Source organism: Durio zibethinus, chromosome 25 (assembly GCF_047325235.1).
Source record: "Durio zibethinus cultivar Kanyao isolate XHJ-2024 chromosome 25, ASM4732523v1, whole genome shotgun sequence".
Lineage (NCBI taxonomy): Eukaryota > Viridiplantae > Streptophyta > Magnoliopsida > Malvales > Malvaceae > Durio > Durio zibethinus.
In genome coordinates, this window is record NC_143186.1 from 17,230,332 (window position 1) to 17,248,861 (window position 18,530).

General features: G+C 32.6%; 2 protein-coding genes across 3 annotated transcripts; both read right to left on the reverse strand.

Moving 5' to 3' along the window:
• Nucleotides 1-1,378: 1,378 nt before the first annotated feature.
• LOC111275765 (G-type lectin S-receptor-like serine/threonine-protein kinase At4g27290) lies at nt 1,379-5,246 on the reverse strand. Its single transcript, XM_022861278.2, has 7 exons — nt 3,824-5,246; nt 3,438-3,584; nt 2,906-3,063; nt 2,548-2,758; nt 2,190-2,427; nt 1,953-2,103; nt 1,379-1,874 (listed from the first exon to the last, which is right to left on the reverse strand). Exons 1-7 carry the CDS (start codon nt 5,088-5,090, stop codon nt 1,569-1,571), a joined length of 2,478 nt encoding a protein of 825 aa, XP_022717013.2. The 5' UTR covers nt 5,091-5,246; the 3' UTR covers nt 1,379-1,568.
• Nucleotides 5,247-8,417: 3,171 nt separating this feature from the next.
• Nucleotides 8,418-17,927, reverse strand: LOC111275764 (G-type lectin S-receptor-like serine/threonine-protein kinase At4g27290). Of its 2 annotated transcripts, none has more exons than XM_089754596.1 (7): nt 16,445-17,927; nt 16,041-16,157; nt 10,087-10,244; nt 9,651-9,861; nt 9,251-9,488; nt 9,018-9,168; nt 8,418-8,939 (listed from the first exon to the last, which is right to left on the reverse strand). In XM_089754596.1, the coding sequence occupies exons 1-7, from the start codon at nt 17,730-17,732 to the stop codon at nt 8,634-8,636; spliced, it is 2,469 nt and encodes an 822-aa protein (XP_089610722.1). In that variant the 5' UTR covers nt 17,733-17,927; the 3' UTR covers nt 8,418-8,633. The 2 variants fall into 2 exon arrangements, with proteins under 2 accessions (XP_089610722.1, XP_022717011.2); XM_022861276.2 differs by having other exon boundaries at nt 16,053-16,157; nt 16,445-17,847.
• Nucleotides 17,928-18,530: the final 603 nt, after the last annotated feature.

The following is an 18,530-nucleotide window of genomic DNA, read 5'->3' on the forward strand; positions in this document are numbered from 1 at the left end:
TTAAAGCTGACAATATCTCGCAGGTTGGGTGCAGGTTTCACAAATAGTATCAGAGTGGTCACTAGTCAACAAAAACTAAATGCTACATTATAAGAGTCATTAAGTGCTACACGGTAAGGTCATAGGAGTCACTAAATTCTATACGGTTAAGAACCACCTCTAGAATCTCAACGTTCAGTGTGATATTGGTCCTGTGATTGGATTTGACTTGACAAATGTGTCAAGCTTTAAAAATGAAGAGATTGTAACACCCCTAATTCCATATTGAAAAAATATGTGGATATGGTATGATATATATAGAGAGAAAAATCTAAACTTAAATCTGTGAGACACTTTTTATGGGACAAAACTATGAAACCTTCAAGTCAAAGTGGACAATATCTCACAAATTAGGTGTGAGTCTCCACAAATGATATTAGAGCTAGGTTACCAATCGACGGGAACTAAGTGTTACATTGTGGGAGTAACTAAGTATTACATGGTTGGGAGCCACCTCTAGAATCTTAACGTTAAATGTTATCTTAGTCTTGTGGTTGGACTCAACTTGACAAGGATGTCAAGTTTTAAAGGTGGAGAGATTGTGACGCCCACAATCTCACATTAGAAGAATATGTGAATATGGTATAATATATAAGTTGATATTTAATCTACATTGTGGGAGTTATTAAGTATTACATGGTTGGGAGTTATCTCTAGAATCTCAACATCTAATGTGATCTTGATTCTATAGTTGAACTCGACTTAACAGAAATGTTAAGTTTTAAAGGTAAGGAGATTGTGACGCCATCAATCCCACATTAGAAGATGTGTAAATATGATATAATATATAAGTTGAGATTTAATCTCAAACTTGTGAGGTATCTTACTATGAGATCTTTGAATTAAAACAAATAATATCTTATAAGTTGAGTCTAGATCTTCATAGACTTTATTTGTAAAAAAAAAAAATAAAAAGGTGAAAAGCCTCTTTACATTGACCTTGACAATAACAAAAGCAAATTTGATGTTTTTTTTTTTGCATTTCTCAGTTCATTCATAAGAATCTAATCAGGTTTGTAATTCTTCTAACGGAGGATCAATGTCCAAGGTTCAATCGAATCACCTGTCCTTTCAGCCTTATTCAGTAATTACCAAATATAAACATTTTAGTCCAAGTTTATTCTAACATGACAGGATCATTCCAAAAAAAAAAAAAAGAAGAAGAGAGAGACAGAGAGCAAATTCTAGAGAAGTTTAAGTTGCTAATCTCTTTTGAATATTCAATCATCGATCACATTTTCCTGTAAAGTCTAAATGTCAATGGACAGTCTGAAGGAATTTTGAAAAGTCTAGAACATGATCAAATCCATTATTTTTCAATATTGACCCCATTAACATTGAAAGAAATAAAAGAAGGGTTGATAATTAAATTTTATTTATGAAATTCAAATTGGATATGGGAACAAAATAAATGAAAATAACCAGCTTGCTAGCATGGTTCAGTGGCAACAAATATACTTACAATGACAACCATCATTTTTAAAAGGTTAAACACACTAGAAGTCACAACATTGACATGAAATTCTCATTTATCTTGCCTCTATTACTGTGATTGCAAAATCATTAGAACAAGATGGTTTCAAATTATCTGATGAAGAAGTAGCTTCAACCAGATCTCTCTCAGTGAAAAATCCTGGTTGTTTAGGCTGAGGCAATAGAACTTCACTACTTAGCATCAGAACAACATTTGACATGTTTGGCCTATCTTCTAGACTTCGTTGCACGCATAGCAGGCCTACATGAATCGATCTTAGAACTTCGAAGTGATTGCAGGTGTCCTTAATTGGATCAGCAACCAATTCCAAGGAATTGCCATCACAAAATAGTCTCCATGCCTAAGCAAATAAAACTGTTTTAACAATACTAGAATTTGACATCTTGATAAGAGAAGAATACTATCATTTGACACTTACATGTCCAAGGAGGTTATGGTGATGATCTGGATGATAGAATCCTCTATTTCTCTTCCCACTCACTATCTCTAGAACCAAAACACCAAAGCTGAAAACATCGGATTTAATCGAGTAAAGTCCATCAATTGCATACTCTGGAGACATATAACCGCTGTAAGAAAAGAAGAAAAATAAGAAAACAAGTTTTGAAGTATTGAATTTAAACTATGTAATTGCATTCTTGGGCTCATTACTTACTATGTTCCCACCACTTTCTTTGTGTTTGCTGTGGTTTCCTTTTCCCCAAAACTTCTAGCCAAGCCAAAATCAGAAATTTTCGGATTCATTTCATTGTCTAATAAAATATTACCCGCTTTAAGATCTCTATGTATTATTCTTTGTCTGGAATCTTGGTGAAGATAAAGAAGCCCTCTAGCAATCCCATTGATAATGTGGTTGCGCATTGGCCAATCTAGTGACATTCTTTGAGTTTGGTCTTCTCAAGTTTTAAACAAATCAAGACATTTTATGGCTTATTAAATCTTTCAATAGAGAAGGATAACCAAATGAATGAAGTCCAAATAAGCTAAATTTCATGGGTTTGATAAAGACATACCAAAGATAAAGAAGTCTAGGCTTTTGTTAGGCATGTATTCATAGACCAACATCTTTTCATCTGCTTGAATACAGCATCCTAGGAGCTTCACCAAATTCCTATGTTGAAGTTTAGCAATATGTTTAACTTCATTTGTGAACTCATTGAGTCCTTGTTTAGAACTCTTTGACAGCCTCTTCACAGCAATTTCTTGTCCATCCTTCAAAACACCCTAAGAAGGTATATAATCATTAATCAAAGGTTATTTTCAACATTGCTGAGAAAACAGTAGTATGTATGATTGTATGTAACTGGAAAGATGTGGAACCAATGGAGAAAAAACCGTAAAGTATTTTACAATATTTTATCATATTGTTACCTTGTAGACGTATCCAAAACCTCCTTCTCCGAGTATATTCTTCATTGAGAAGTTATCGGTTGCAGAAGTAATAGCTGTTAAATCAAATAATGGTAACTCTATATCTTCGTTGTGACTTTGATAATCGGAAATGCTATCTGAGGTGTGTATCAGGGGTCCTGTGAAGTAGCAAGTTGAGTAAATATAATATGCAACTTATTGTAAAAAATCAATTCATTTCCAAGAATTTCCAATGCATGCTCAAGCGTATGTTCGAGAGCCGTTACAATAAAGATACTATCCACTGGAATAACATGTGCATTCATTCCTTTTATGTTCCCTCAATCTAACTTTTAAGCTGAAGAAGTTTGGTATTTTACCAAATCAAAGCAATTGACTCGTACTAAGTTTCTTTCGTACTTGATTCTGAGTATGTTAAATTGATACACATTCTCACAGCATGTTAGTTTCGATATTTCCCTTGCAGTTGTAACAAAAAAAAAATCCATAAAAACATCATGAAAAATGAATTGGGGGAAAAGGAAAGATCTACCTTTCTTCTGTTTTTTTTTCCTCCTTAAAACCAAGACCAAGGTTAGGCCTACAATTAGCAGTACTGCTGCAGATGCTGCAGAGGTTGCTACAATAATTGTTCCGTTGGCATTGGATTTTGTTTTGTTTGTTGTGCTCTTATTTTGATCTATATGGAAAGCAAATCATAACAGAAAATTATTTACATCCTTTCAGATACAACATTTATTGCAGTGAATAGTACCATTCCAACCTAGCAGGAAAATTCGAGTTTATACTTTTTAGTATATCACTTTATATCTGTCAGATACTATCTCTGTTGCATCTCTATGGAATATAAAGATTATATAGAAGCTTCAAAATACTATGTAATAGACTACAAGTTTCAGGATTGAGGGTATTTCATACCGAGTTCTGATGCAGCAACCTTCACATAGATATCCTGACCACTATCAGTTATGTATCGTATATCAATAAGGTCAGTAAACCAGAGCAAGCACCCACTTCCTCCATTTGTTATGTCCAAATTAGCATAAGCAGTGCATGAGCAATTCGCCAAGCAGAGGTTTTTGCACCCCTCTAAGTTTATACTGTAACTATACCATGAATGTTTTGTTTCTGGCACCTTTACTGCGGAGACCTGTATAAATCCATCTCCAGAACAGTTTAGCTGAGTCTTTCTCACACAGCCACCTGTCCCTGGGATTGCATCCCATTCCCTTGGACTCTTCGGTACAAATCCAGTCATGCAACTACATACAGGGGACTTGTTGTTGTCACAGATACCATTAGCTCCACATAATGCATACCTGTCGCAATTATCTATGTAAAGTGGAAGATTTTGTATCCAACCCTGATTTGGATCAATCCACATGAAGGGTTCTATAGCTCCATTCTGACTACTTAGCACCCCCCTTAAAAGAATTGACCTATTTCGAGCAATGAATGTTAGATATAACTCCTTGTCATCAAAAACAAAATCATAAGTATACATAGGGTTTTCCTGCATTTCAAGCATCCCACTCATCCGCACACCATTATAAGGTCCAGACCTGTATCTCACAGCCGATCCCTCTCTAACTATAACCTCTGGAAATCCGCCAAGCTCAAATCTATATGTGAACCTACCTGCTGCAGGATCATCAGGACTTTTCCACGATGACAGGTAACGATCCAGGCCTGTTCTAAAGTCCCATCCAATCTTCATGCCTGCAATGAACGTATTGCCTGGATAATCAAAACTTTGCCAAATGAAGTTTTCTAGATTACTGTCACCCTCATCTTTCACAACAAGATTTCCCGAGTCCAAGAGCTGCACAACTGGGCTACGAACAGGTCTCGATGCATTAGAAGACCAAACGGCGCTCCCATTACCATCTAAAAGGACAAGAATTCCCTGGTTGGTAACTGTCACAACACCTGATCTATCATCAAGGGGAACTTCCCTATTGGCCACCCATGGAACCGTCGTAACAGAATTTGTATACCATATTCCCAAGTATCTTTTGCTGCTGGAACCGGAGCTAAAGAATCCTAGTTCAAAGATTCCACCAGCTGAAACTAAGGTGTCACCATCTCTAATTGAATGAGTTGTGTTTAAGCCGTCCACTGTAACCGACACTGTTATACGAGGCCATAGAAAGGAGAAAAGCAGAAGCAAGATGAATGAAGCCATTGATAGGATGAGAAACTGAAGACTTGGAAGACCTCATTCCTTATATGATGCTTTTCCATCCGAATGTAACAATTTCAACTTTGAAACCTCAGGTCTCAGGAGCTTTTTCTGACCAGTGCCGTCTCGTGGGGCTCAAAACTTCAGGATCTATATTATATAATAAGAATAAAGAGTCGGCCAAATTTTCTAAACAAGAATACTACTAGGAGTTTCATTTGAACGCCATCTACCACGACATTTCTAATGCAACAGTATTAGCGGAAATTGTGCTCTACCTACTAGCTTGATTTGACGAAAACATAATTGATTACTAGAATAAATATAAGGTTTGTTTTCCTTCATCATACCGTTGTCTGTCTTTCCAGGTATTGAGCTAAACTATGCCAGGGAACTTTAACTGAAAATTTAAAGTACAGTCATCTTCCATTCAAATAAAGGAACTAAGTGAAACTATATAAATTACTTACAGCTCTTAACATCTATTTCTAGCCTTTTTACCTATTGAAGCTTTCTACAAAGATGTGAACGAGTATGATCAAGTCCGGAGTCAGACTAAGCTTGGGCTTAAAAAATCTAACCCCAGCCTGGCCTGGGCAACTCGAGCATATAGGCATTGATGGATCCTTGGACAGCATTGAAATAATCAAGCCAATGAGTGATCACCAGATAGTGATGCACACCAAAATTTTTTAAAGGAAAATTCACAAAACTAACTGATAAAAATAAATTCTGTATGAGAAAATTATATATCTGGCATTTTTCCCCAAACTGGAGATAGTGAAATCTGCCTTAGAGATTACAGTGAAATTTGCCTTACAGATTACACTGCAAAATTTTACCAACCTGAAAGAGAACTCCCATATCTATATTGATTCTGACCAAAATGTAGACCAACAAAAGAAATCAAATGCTGCATGCTTTACTGCTTATAAAATTAAGAAGATTATGACATGATCAGATTTTAAAAGTATAAAATAAAATTCATATGGCAGTTTGGGACCCAAATTCCATACATGACCTTTGCATAAAGAAGATTTCTATGAACTTCCCCCTAGTTCCATCCTTTTTCATACGATTCACCTAGAAAAAAGGATAAATTAAAGAAAGTTATTTTCCTGTTTCAATTTTCTATTAAGCAAGAGTTTGAAAAAAAAAAAGAAGTTTGTTTGAATCCTATGTCACTGTAAATATAATATGGGTGGCTTAGTCAAAAGTTGAAAACGAGTAAAAGACTATTTGACCAATCAATTGTATTTAAAATATATCATTAAAATAACACATAAACTCATATTGAAATTTTTTTAGACCCTTTTTATCCAAAGAAAAAAGGGTTCAAATTACCATATCTAGATTGTAGAAGAAGTTAGGTGGAGGATGTCCATGTTTCAAGAATGCCATATAACGCATATTTTAAGGTTTGGGAATATCTAGCACATAATGGCCTACATACTGCAAATGATGAATACTGGTTAGAAGATTGGCCTAGCATAGTTTCTGAAGTGTCATGTGAAGATTGTAACCAATCTTGATTAATGAAGCTCATTTTCCCTCAAAAAAAATTTTTTTATCTACATTGTTGACTGTGTATGTACTTGCGAAGATATAAAATACATGTATTTATCTGTATAGGATAAATTGATAAGCCTATATGCATTTATCCGTATAGGATAAAATTAATCTTTTGTAACTCTTTAATAAATTTTTTGACATTTGAAGGTTTCTATTAGGGTTGGAAAAAAAATTTTAAATCACTTTAAAATCAAAATGTTCAGGTAAGATTAATTTTTTATTTGATTTGATTTAGTTTGGACGATTGAGATTGAAAATTAAATATTTAAGTTTGATTCGAATTGATAAAATTTGTTTTAAATCATTTTTGTTGAAAAAAATTAATTCAAATTCGAATTGAATTTTAAAATTTTTAAAAATTATGTATTAATCAAAATAATCAAAATAAATTCAATCTCATCCATTATCACCGTAACTCTGACAGCAAAACATGGGTCTCCAATCAAATGATATCAATAAATATTAGATAAAATAGTCAATTAATCATCTATTAATGTATTTAAAAAAAAAAAAAACTTTTTTTGTAGAATATAATCTCCTTACAGAGGCCGATGGTGGTCTGTCTCTCCAAGCCCATAATTTCCATTCTTTTTCCCAAGTCGCTGCATGCATAATTTGGGAACTAAAGTACTCAAAGTCTCGAACTGAACCAAAACTCTAAATTCTTGATATTATTCTTGAGGTAATATTTAATTTACTCTTCTTCTTAAATCTTAATTTCCCACTTTCCTTTTATTTATTTATTTGCCATTTTTATTTGATTAACAGAAGACGGCAAGGACCAACTCCCATGTAGCAAGGCAAAGCCAATTGCGATACTCCTTTCTTCTCCTTCACACTGCTTTTAATGAAAATCATCTTTGACTAAAATATTATAATTTTCAAAATTTCAAATTAATAAGGTATTTTATTTTCTATAGAAAAATCGTACCCATAAAGAATAGTCATAGAAGAAAAAAAATGAAGAATTGAATCTAATTTTAATGAAATATAATAAATGAGTGTGGTTTGGGGGGTAATGGTTAGGTCAATTCTCATGTTCATAATGTCTTGAGTTGAATTCTATTTAGTCAGAAAGAGATTTTGGATTTCGTCTAATAATTTTTTTTTGCATTAATTCAAGTAGATTTGTTTGTTTTTTATTTCGTGATTAGATTATTTCATTCACAATCATTTCATATTTAAAATGTTTAAGTTCAACTTATTTCAAACTTTGATTGTTTTAATTTTTAAATTTAAGTCGCAAATTCAAGTTTGGATAAATTAATTATGAGTTATTTTAAGTTTTAGAATGCTTTAAATTAGTCAAATAAAATTTTCTTTTGATCCAATATGATGATTTCATACCTTACACAAAATATTATTTTAAATATAAAATTTAATGACGGTTTAAATTTAATTCTCAATAATGAACAAATAGCTTCATAAAAATGATAGTTATGAACAAGAACTTAATAAATTGGTCAATTTTTTTTCAAATATTAGCAATTAGACATTATTAATTATATATGCAAATAATAAAAGGAAAATTCGAAATTAAAAAAAAAATATTATTGTAATTTTCAATCAACTTTAATTTTATGTTACCATTATAAAGGGCAAATTACAATGACATTTAAGTATATTTACATTATAAATTAATTTATATATTCATAATCATCATCAAAATTATTTTTTCTAACATGAATGCATACGCGGGCTATGCATGTGACAAGATACTAGTAACTATATATAAGTGCCTTATTGAAAGATTCAATATTAGAAATGAACTCTTTCTATAGCTGTTGAGAACATCAATTCTAGAAGTAACTTTTTGAACTATAATAAGGAACCTTAATCGTCTAAATTTTGAACATGAAAAATTGAACAGAAGACACTACAAAAGACGGTAAATATAATACAACAACACAATCAGTTCTAAGAGTTGATTACTTGGTACTCTGACACATACAATTAACATGAAAGGACATTTATTCACCTTGCCTCTAACTGTGAAATCGTGCAATCATTAGATGATAGCAGTTTGTGGCTGGTTGATGAAGAACTAGATTCTACGAGATCCCTTTCAGTGAAAAAACCTGGTTGTTTTGGCTGAGGCAAGGGGCCATGGCTTCCCAACATCAGAACCACATTGGACATGTTTGGTCTATCTTCTGAACTTTGCTGCACGCTTAACAGCCCCACATGAATCGATCGTAACACTTCTGATGGATTGCAGGTCTCCCTAATTGGAGATGAAATCAACTCCATCGGTTCTCCTGCTGTAAATAGTCTCCATGCCTAGCAACAAACACCAATTCAGTTATACTAAAATTGAGTTCCAACATTGACTGTTTATAAGATTTGAACCACACTTACATGTCCAAGAAGATTAAGTTGGTGATCCGGATGACAGAATCCTCTGTTTCTCTTCCCACTCACTATCTCTAGCACCAGGACACCGAAGCTAAACACATCAGATTTAATGGAGTAGAGCCCATCAATTGCGTACTCAGGAGCCATGTAACCACTGCAGATAATAAAAAAAATGTCGCTATGAAACTTATCATCAAATATATATTTATTATATCATTTTTCAGGTTACTACTTACTATGTTCCCACCACATTCTTCGTATTTGCTGTAGTTTCTTTTTCTTCAAAACTTTTAGCCATCCCAAAGTCTGAAATTTTAGGATTCATTTCATGGTCTAATAAAACATTACCAGCTTTAAGATCTCGATGTATAATTCTTTGTCTTGAATCTTGATGGAGATAAAGAAGCCCACGAGCAATTCCATTGATAATGTGGTAACGCATAGGCCAATCAAGTGATATGCTTTGAGATTGATCTGTTTAGTTTTTGCCACAAATTAAGCCATTTTATTGTCTTAGATGCCAGGATACAAAACCTTTGGGAGGAAAAGAGAGAGGTGAAGGTAGTCATTATTGCATGATAGAAGCACTCAAGTATATTAATGGAACTAAATTCCCCTGGTTGGAGAAAGACGTACCAAAAATAAAGAAGTCCAGGCTTTTGTTAGACATAAATTCATATATCAGCATCTTTTCATCTCCTTGAATGCAGCATCCTAAAAGCTTCACCAAATTCCTGTGCTTAAGTTTTGCAATGTGTAGTACTTCATTTTTAAATTCATGAAGTCCTTGACTAGAACTTCTTGATAGCCTCTTTACAGCAATCTCTTGTCCATCCTTCAAGATGCCCTGAAAAGTGTATAACCACATGCTCATTCTTGTCAACCTGATAATTTTATTGGCAATCTGTCAAGTCAATCCCCCTCCCCCCATGACAAAAGGGAATAAGGTAGGCAAAACTGATTTTGTAGAAAAAATGTAGAAGTTTTAAGTTTTCTATATGTCAATGCAGCAAGCTGATATCACAAGAGTTGCAAAAATCAACTGGTGCAAGGCAGTTTACCAGATTGTTACCTTATAGACAGATCCAAAGCCACCTTCTCCCAGTTTATTTGCTGTCGAAAAGTTACCAGTCGCACAAGCAATTGTGGCGAAGTCAAATAATGGTAACTCTAGACCTTCCTTCTGATTTTTAACATTAGAACTGCTTTCAGGAACTGCTGTCAGCAATCCTGCAAAGTAGCAGTCGTAGCAAATGTAAAACAACACAAGCAGTGTTGTTGTCAAACTCGAAATCACATTTGTTAGTAAAAATTCACAAACGAATAGCTCCGGATTGTCTTCTATATCAAATAATTTCCAGGCCTATTACAGTAGTATTATAGAGGTATCAAATTCAATACATTGCACGTTTCCAATTTTTCCTCAATCAAAGCCGGATTTGTCATTTTAGTTGACAAACACTATTATCAGTATTTGTCACATCCCGATAGACCGAGACATAACACGATTATATTACCTTGAAATAAAACCCTAAAGTAATATGAAGCTTTTTTTTTTTTTTTCATTCTAAAATTCTTCAATTAGAAATTATAACCAAAATTAGTCACTTTAGCCAATTGAGAAAATTCTGTACACTCAAAATAAAAAATTCAAATTAACTATACAAATTTATAACTCGTATGATCAAACCTTAAATACTTTCTTAATAAAAAAGTACAAACCAATCAAGTGAATGTCCTTCTTTACATATATAAAACTATTTACTACAATTATAATATTTCGGACTAAATCCATCAAAATAAATTCTCAAACATTATAATCCACAAATAATTACTTTAAAATTTCAACATATCATGTCATTCCAACTCTAATATTCTATACTTTTAATTTTAAAAATGCATAGCCTTAGTCTAATCTTAGTCCATGATTAAAGGATTCACTTAACACTCGACAAATAACTTTGAAATCTCGTTAAATCAAATGTCTTTTTCTCTAACCCATAGAATCTCCAATGATCAAATTATTTGCTCAAATAATCCTTTAGCTCATAAGATATGTCTCATCATAAAATGTATCGAAAATCTCTTCAACTTATAAAATCGTACTTTATCAAAGTAATTAGACTTTTTCTTAACTACAAAATTGTAATATCCCAGCCCAAATGATAATTGGGCTAGACTAATAATAAAGTCCATCAGTTTATTAAGAGATTAATTAGTAAAAGAAAAACGGTTGAGGTATTAAATGAAAGAAAATCTAGCTATCATGAAATAGAAAGGAAATATGAGTTCTTCTTCCTCATCTTCCTTAGGTTTAAAAGGCATCAAAAATTAAGTTTGAGATTCAAAATTAGAGGCTAAAATCGAGTTAATCTCCTAAAGGTGAGTATATATCATCTTTTTATTTAAAAAATATACTACGTTAGTTGCTATTATTTGGAGTTGAAGTTCTGAGAGAAAAATTATGAAAAATTATGAAATCTTACATTAATCTTTGTGATTGATTTGGGTAAATTATTAGGTTTTATTTACTTCATGTCATTAAAATTTAATGATGATTATTGAATGGATTTTAAAGGCTAAAAGCGAAGATTTGGATTTTTAAAGGTTAAAGGAAAATTTTTGTTTTTGAATAAGATGCTATTATCTACAATAATAGATTAAAATAATTTTTATATCAAGGGAGTAGATATTGCTCTAACTATTATATATTGTTGGAAAGCATGTGAAATCTATTTTCTAATGAAACAACAGAAGTTGAATCCAAGTTTTTTAAGAAGAGTCATTTAATTTTTACTTAAAGATATGTAAGCTGTATGGCAGCATCATTAGGATTGAATTACAAAAATTCTTTTAAATTTTATACAAGGAATTAAGAATTAAGCCATACATGTTTTAAAAGCTATTGAGTTTACTTTCTAACGAAATAATCGAAATTGAATTTGGAACCTCTTATGAATATATATGTAATTTTTATTAGATGGCATACGTATTATCTAACTGTAGTAGAAGATGTGGATTACAAAAATTATTATAATTAATCTACAAAGAATTACGATGTGGGCCATATATGATTAGAAATCTTTTCAAGTCTAGTTTCTAACATATTAAAGAGATCTTAATTTCGATTTAGATATTTTAAGAATGGTCATTTTAATGAAAGGAAGTCAGCTACTATTATTAGTTAGTTAACTTTTGTATAACGTAGTTATTTTAGTATATATGGTCTCAAAAAGAGTTGATTAATTTCTGATTTGTTGAAATAATCTTGAATAGGCCATTAATTATTTTGGGAAAAAAACTAAGTGGTGGAATTGAAATGAAGTAAGTAGAATCTCACATACATTACTTGTTTTTCGAATCTATTCATATATGTATCTTTCTAAATGAATGAATGTTTTATTTCTTATTTTCGATATATATAAATAGAACCAAGCATATAATTATTTTATGTTTTGCTATGTAAATGATGGATCATACTTATGAATGAAATGAGAAAATGATTTATGTTTAAGAAATAATTTCATGATAGCTAGGTCTTTACATCCCTGAAAAATGGGATCATCGATACCAGAACTAGTTATACGGCCTTGGATAACGAGTAATAGTAGTTAGTATAAACATGATCATATGACTCTGCTAACGGGTTATAGTAGTTAGTGTAAGACCTTGACTAATGAGTTATAATCATTAGCAATGATCATGAGGATGAAATTATCGATACGACCAATGTCACAAGTTATAACAATGACCATAACTAATGATAAACTAACAATGAACTAATGATTTATGATGATTTTAATTATTGATCCATGATTTGATTTGATTATGAATTTTGAATAGCAGCATATTTTGTAATGATTTATGAATTGACATGTTTTGATATTGATTTATAATCTACGAAATGTTTAACATGATGATGATTTGAAAATATTTTGACATTATAATTTGATGAATATTTTGAATTATCTATATAATATGTTTGAAAATGATGCTTGATCCGGTAAGGTATATGAGCCTATACTTGCTGAGTTATAGTTTGCTCATTCCCTTTTTACTTTTTCTTTACAGATGAGTGTGTAACGCCCCCAATTTCACATCAGGATGATGTGTGGATAAGGAATGATATATATGTAGAGACTTAATCTCAACTTGTGAAGAATCTTTTGTGAGACAAAATCGTGAGACCTTCGGGTCAAAGTGGACAATACCTCGTAGGTTGGGTGTGGATCTCCACAAATGGTATCAGAGCGATCACCAGTTCGTAGTCGTGGGAGTCACTAAATGCTACACAGTAGAGCTATGGGAGTCACTAAGTGCTACATGATGGCTGGTATGATCTTGGTCCTATTGATGGACTCAGCTTGACAGATACGTCAAGCATTAAAGGTAGGGAGATTGTAATGCCCCCAATCCCACATCAAGATTATGTGTAGATAAGGAATGATATATATGTAGAGACTTAATCTTAACTTGTGAGGTGCCTTTTATAAGATAAAATCGTGAGACCTTTAGGTCAAAGTGGACAATACCTCACAGGTTGGGTGCAGTCTCCACAGAGTGAGTGATAAATTTGCTTAGTTTTGTGAAAAACTAGAAGATCAAATGAGAAGGATTGCTTATTCATCGGAGACAATAGTGGCCAATGAAATCTTATGAAATTATTTTGTATTTTTATATGGTTTGTATTTGGATATATAGAGATATATCATTAGTTGGATTAAAGATATGGATTTTACTTGACAAACTATATCAGTTTATTGAAGAATTTTAGAATTATTAAGAAAGAAGACTTCATATTACTTTAGAATTTTACTTTAAGGTGATATGACCGTGTTGTGTCTTGGTATTGGGCATGACAAAAATCTTAAAAGTAATATGTTATTATCAACCAAAATAATTACTCCATTAATTCATTAAATCATTGAATCATTCATTACTCACTATTCATTAAAACTTTAACTACTCCAAAAATTTATTGAATCATTCATTCATACCCACAAATATGGTCTATGGATCAAACTTAAACCCTTAAAAAATCATCACATAATCCAAAAATTATCATCTAAGTCTTTAAAAGTCCCCACATAGTATATAGATCATGACTCATGCTCTTAGAAAGTCTCTTTTACTCTAAGGATTATAATCTTCATTCTTAGAAAATCACCATTAATATAATTATCACAATTTAACCTCTTAGGAAACCTCCAAAAATCGTAATCGTAGTTCTTAAAAAATCCTTAAAATCATAATATAAACTTTTAAACATCCCACATGGTTTAAAGATCATAACTTGAACTCTTAGAAAATCTCCAAGAAACATAACTTAGGTTGTTAAGAAAATATCATCACAATCTAAAAATCATAATTTAACTCTTAAAAATTTTTCAAAGATCGCAACTTAAGCTCTGGTTCCACTTTAATAATTAATGGCATATTTAAGATCATTTCAACAAATTAGAAATTAGTCAACTCTTTTTAAGACCATATATACTAAAACAACTAAGTGGTGGAATCAAAAGGAGATAAGTAGAATCTCACACACTTTACTTGTTTTCAAATCTATGTATATATGTATGTTTTTAAATGAATGAATGTTTTATTTCATTATTTTTGATGTATGAAAATAGGATCAAGCATATGATTATTTTACATTTCTCTGTATAAATGATGGATCATGCTTATGAATGAAAAGAGAAAATAATTTATGTTTAAAGAACACTTTTATGATAGCTATTTTTTTACATCTTTGGAAAGTAGGATCATCAACACCAAAACTAGTTCTATGGCCCGACTAACAGGTAATAGTAGTTAGCATAGATATGATCATATGGTCCTACTAACAGATTATAGTAGTTAGCGTAAAGCCTTGGCTAGCGGGTTATAATAATTAACAATGATCATAAGGATGAAATTATCGATAAGACTAATGTCACTGATTATAGCAGTGACAGTATCTAATGATAACAAATGATAATGATGATTTATGATGATTTTAATGATTGATCAATGATTTGTATGAAATAAGTATTTGATCATGATTTATAATTTATAATTAAGGAATTGACATGTTTTGATATTAATTTATGATCTACAAAATGTTTGACAAAATGTTGACCTTTGAATTGTTTTTGGAATGATCTATATAGTATGTATGTAAATGATATTTAATCCTATAAAATATGTGAGCCTATACTTATTAAGTTGTGGTTTACTCATTCTCCTTTTACTTTTTTTTTTACAAATGAGTAAGTGATAAGTTTGCTTAATTATATGAGAAGCTAGAAGATCATATTAAAAAGATTACTCAGACACTAGAGACATTGTTGGCTAGTAAGCTCTTATGAAGTGGTTTAGTATTTTTATTAGTTTGCATTTGGGAATAGGAAGAGTTATCATTAGTTAAATTAAAGTTATGGATTTTTTAAAAAAAAATTATTTTATTGAAGTATTTTAGAATGAAAAAGAAAAAAAAACTTTATATTACTTTGAGGTTTTACTTTAAGGTAATATGACCATATTATATCTCAGTTTCAGGGCATGATAGTATCCTTAACTAAATTTCCTAACGGTGGTCAAAAAAAAAAGAGCAACTACATTTCCTGACACGGTTGAAAATTCCTTAGATGCAAATCCATGTCATCTATGCAAACAATATAAGGACTACTACTATCAATTTCCAAATTTTGGACTTCTAATGAAATTATGACCCCATGAAATATCTTGGTCTTCCCAGAAAAAATGAAAAAGAAAATCTCAAAGTTACCATGGCCTTAAACAATCAAAGTTGCTTTCTTTATAACAAACTTAGACGAGATCATTCAATCATAAAGCTCTTTGCCTCTTGATTATCTCAACCAAAAAAATGTCAATAAATTCCTATGTTATAGCATATCTAGATTTGGAAGCATCGTCCCTTCAAGGACAATAACAAGAACACAACTTTCAACAGGAAAACTTTCAATAACTCCACAACAGAAAATAAAAAGAAAAGAAAGTGTCTTATATGTGAGAGATATGGTGTACCTGGTTTCTTACCGCATGACATTCTCCAAAGATAGAAGACCAGGGCTAGGCCAAGAATCAACACTGCTATAGAGAACATACAGATGAAGGCGATCCTCCTCCTTTCATTCTTTCCTTCTATTTAGTCATCAAACAAATCATGGCAGAAATCTAGGTGTTAAAAATCAATATGAACAATGCAAATTAATAAATACTGAAGTATTATGATTATAAGAGTCAGTTCAGTTTATGCATTAAGCGTTAGTGGAGGTTCCACCAAAGTCTATGCCATTTTGCCAATAAAGTCATCGGTTAGATCTCTAATGTTAGAAGAAATTGTGTTTTATTTCTATGAAAGGAAAAAAAATATCTCTGTACTTGAGTTAGACAATGACGTTGAAGTTTAAGGATAACAGGTTTCATACCAAGTTCTGATGCAGCCACTCGTATATAAATTTCTTGTCCGTTTTCAGTTAACTCCCTAATGTCAACCAGGTCAACAAACCAAAGCAAGCATCCACTTCCGCCATTTCTTATATCCAAATTTGCATAAGCTGTACACGAGCAGTTCTTTTTGCAAAGGTTCTTGCACTCCTCAAGATTCATACTGTAGTTAAACCAGGATTGTCGCGAATCTGGTAGCTTTACTCCAGAGTGCTTTAGAAATCCATCACTAGAGCAGTTTAATGGAGTCTTACGAACACACCCGTTTGACCAAAGTTTGTTGTTCCATTTTTCTGGAAATTTTGGCACAAATCCTTTCAAGCAACTGCAGTATTGTGGGGCCTTATTTGCATTGCAGCTACCATATGAACTACAGAGTGCATAATTGTCACAGTTATCCATTTGTACTCTAAAATAAACTTCCCAACTTCGTGTTTCCTCAATCCATTTCATGCGTTGCCAAGATCCTTCAGAATTTAACACCATCATTGAAAGAATTGAGCTATTACGAAGTTTGTAGCTGAAATATACCTCCTTCTCATTTAACACAAATTCAAATGTAAATAAATGATTTTGTTTTAGTCCAGGTGCGCCACTAAAGCGCAAACCATTCCAGGGACCAGGACGAAATATTACAACTGAACCATCTCTCAGTACAGACTCTGGAAATCCACCGATGTCGTACCTGTAAGTAAAATTACCATGGGAAGGATCATCAAGACTCTTCCAGGATGACAGATAACGATCCAGGCCTGTGATAAAGTTTCTTCCGAGCTTCATTCCTGATAGCAATGTATCACATGGATAATCAAAGCTTTGCCACAAGAAGTTTTCAGGATTTTTGTCATTCTCCTCTTTGACGATGAGGTTTCCTGAATCCAAGAGCTGTGCAACTGGCCTACGAGCAGGCCTGGATGAGTTGGAGGACCAAACAGTGCTCCCATTATGATTTAGAAGAACTAAAATCCCCTGGTTGGTAAGTTTTAGAACACCGGACAAATCTTGGAGGGGTGATTCTCTGTTGGCCACCCAGACAACAGTTGGGACAGATATGTTCCCGTACCATATTCCCACGAATCTGTTGGTGCTGGAAGGTGGGCTAAAGAAACCTAGCTCAAACCTTCCACCTAATGAAACTATCATCTCACCATCTCTAATTGACTGATTAGTTGCATTCAAGGTTTCTACTGCAATAGATACAGTTAGATTAGAGATGACAAAGGAACAAAGAAGAAGAAGAAGCAGAAGAAGAATGGCAAAGCCTTCCATTGATTGGGTGAAACTCTAATTGATAGGATCTTCCTTTCTCTCATGATCCTTTTCCAGTGAGCATGAAACAATTTTATTGAAGGCTATCTGCGTAAATGGCATCCATGATGTCCTTTTCAATTAATGTTATTGAATGTTTCACCAATATCCGTACCAGGGGTTGGAAACCACCCTCTTCCCCTTCTCCTGGCAGCCGAAAAAAAAAGTGTAGCATATAATACACTATAAAAAGCAATGGCTAAAAATTTCTTAATATTATTATCAATACTCCAATGTTAAAATGCAATAGTGACATGACAGAGCTCATTAATAACAATAATTGAAAATGGGTGGACAAGTTGTTTAGGTCTTGCTTCTACATTTGATCCAACGACTAATTGCTACTTCCCATTTATTAAAGTTGAATCTTGGCAGTCAATTACATTTTGATTAACCCAGGACCTTTTTAGTTAGCCAGATTAAGAAGTCAAGACCGGATATGGTAGTATTGAGTCTATTGCCCGGTTAGAGACGACCTGGGTCAACACCGTGTCTTTTCCTGCAAGAGCCCTATTCTACTTCCGTACTCATCAAGGAAAATAAATATCAAGATTTATTATTTTGGATTTATTCAGCTGACCATTTCAACTTGCACTAAGCGCAAAACTGTCTAGTTTCTGTCATGTATTAATATTTTTCTGAGTTTTAACCGATATTGCTCACTACGAAAATATCTGGAATTGAGTCGGACATAAACATCAGACGAAATTGAACAGTTCCTTTGGGGTTGGGAAATCTTGGGGAGATTCAACAAAAACA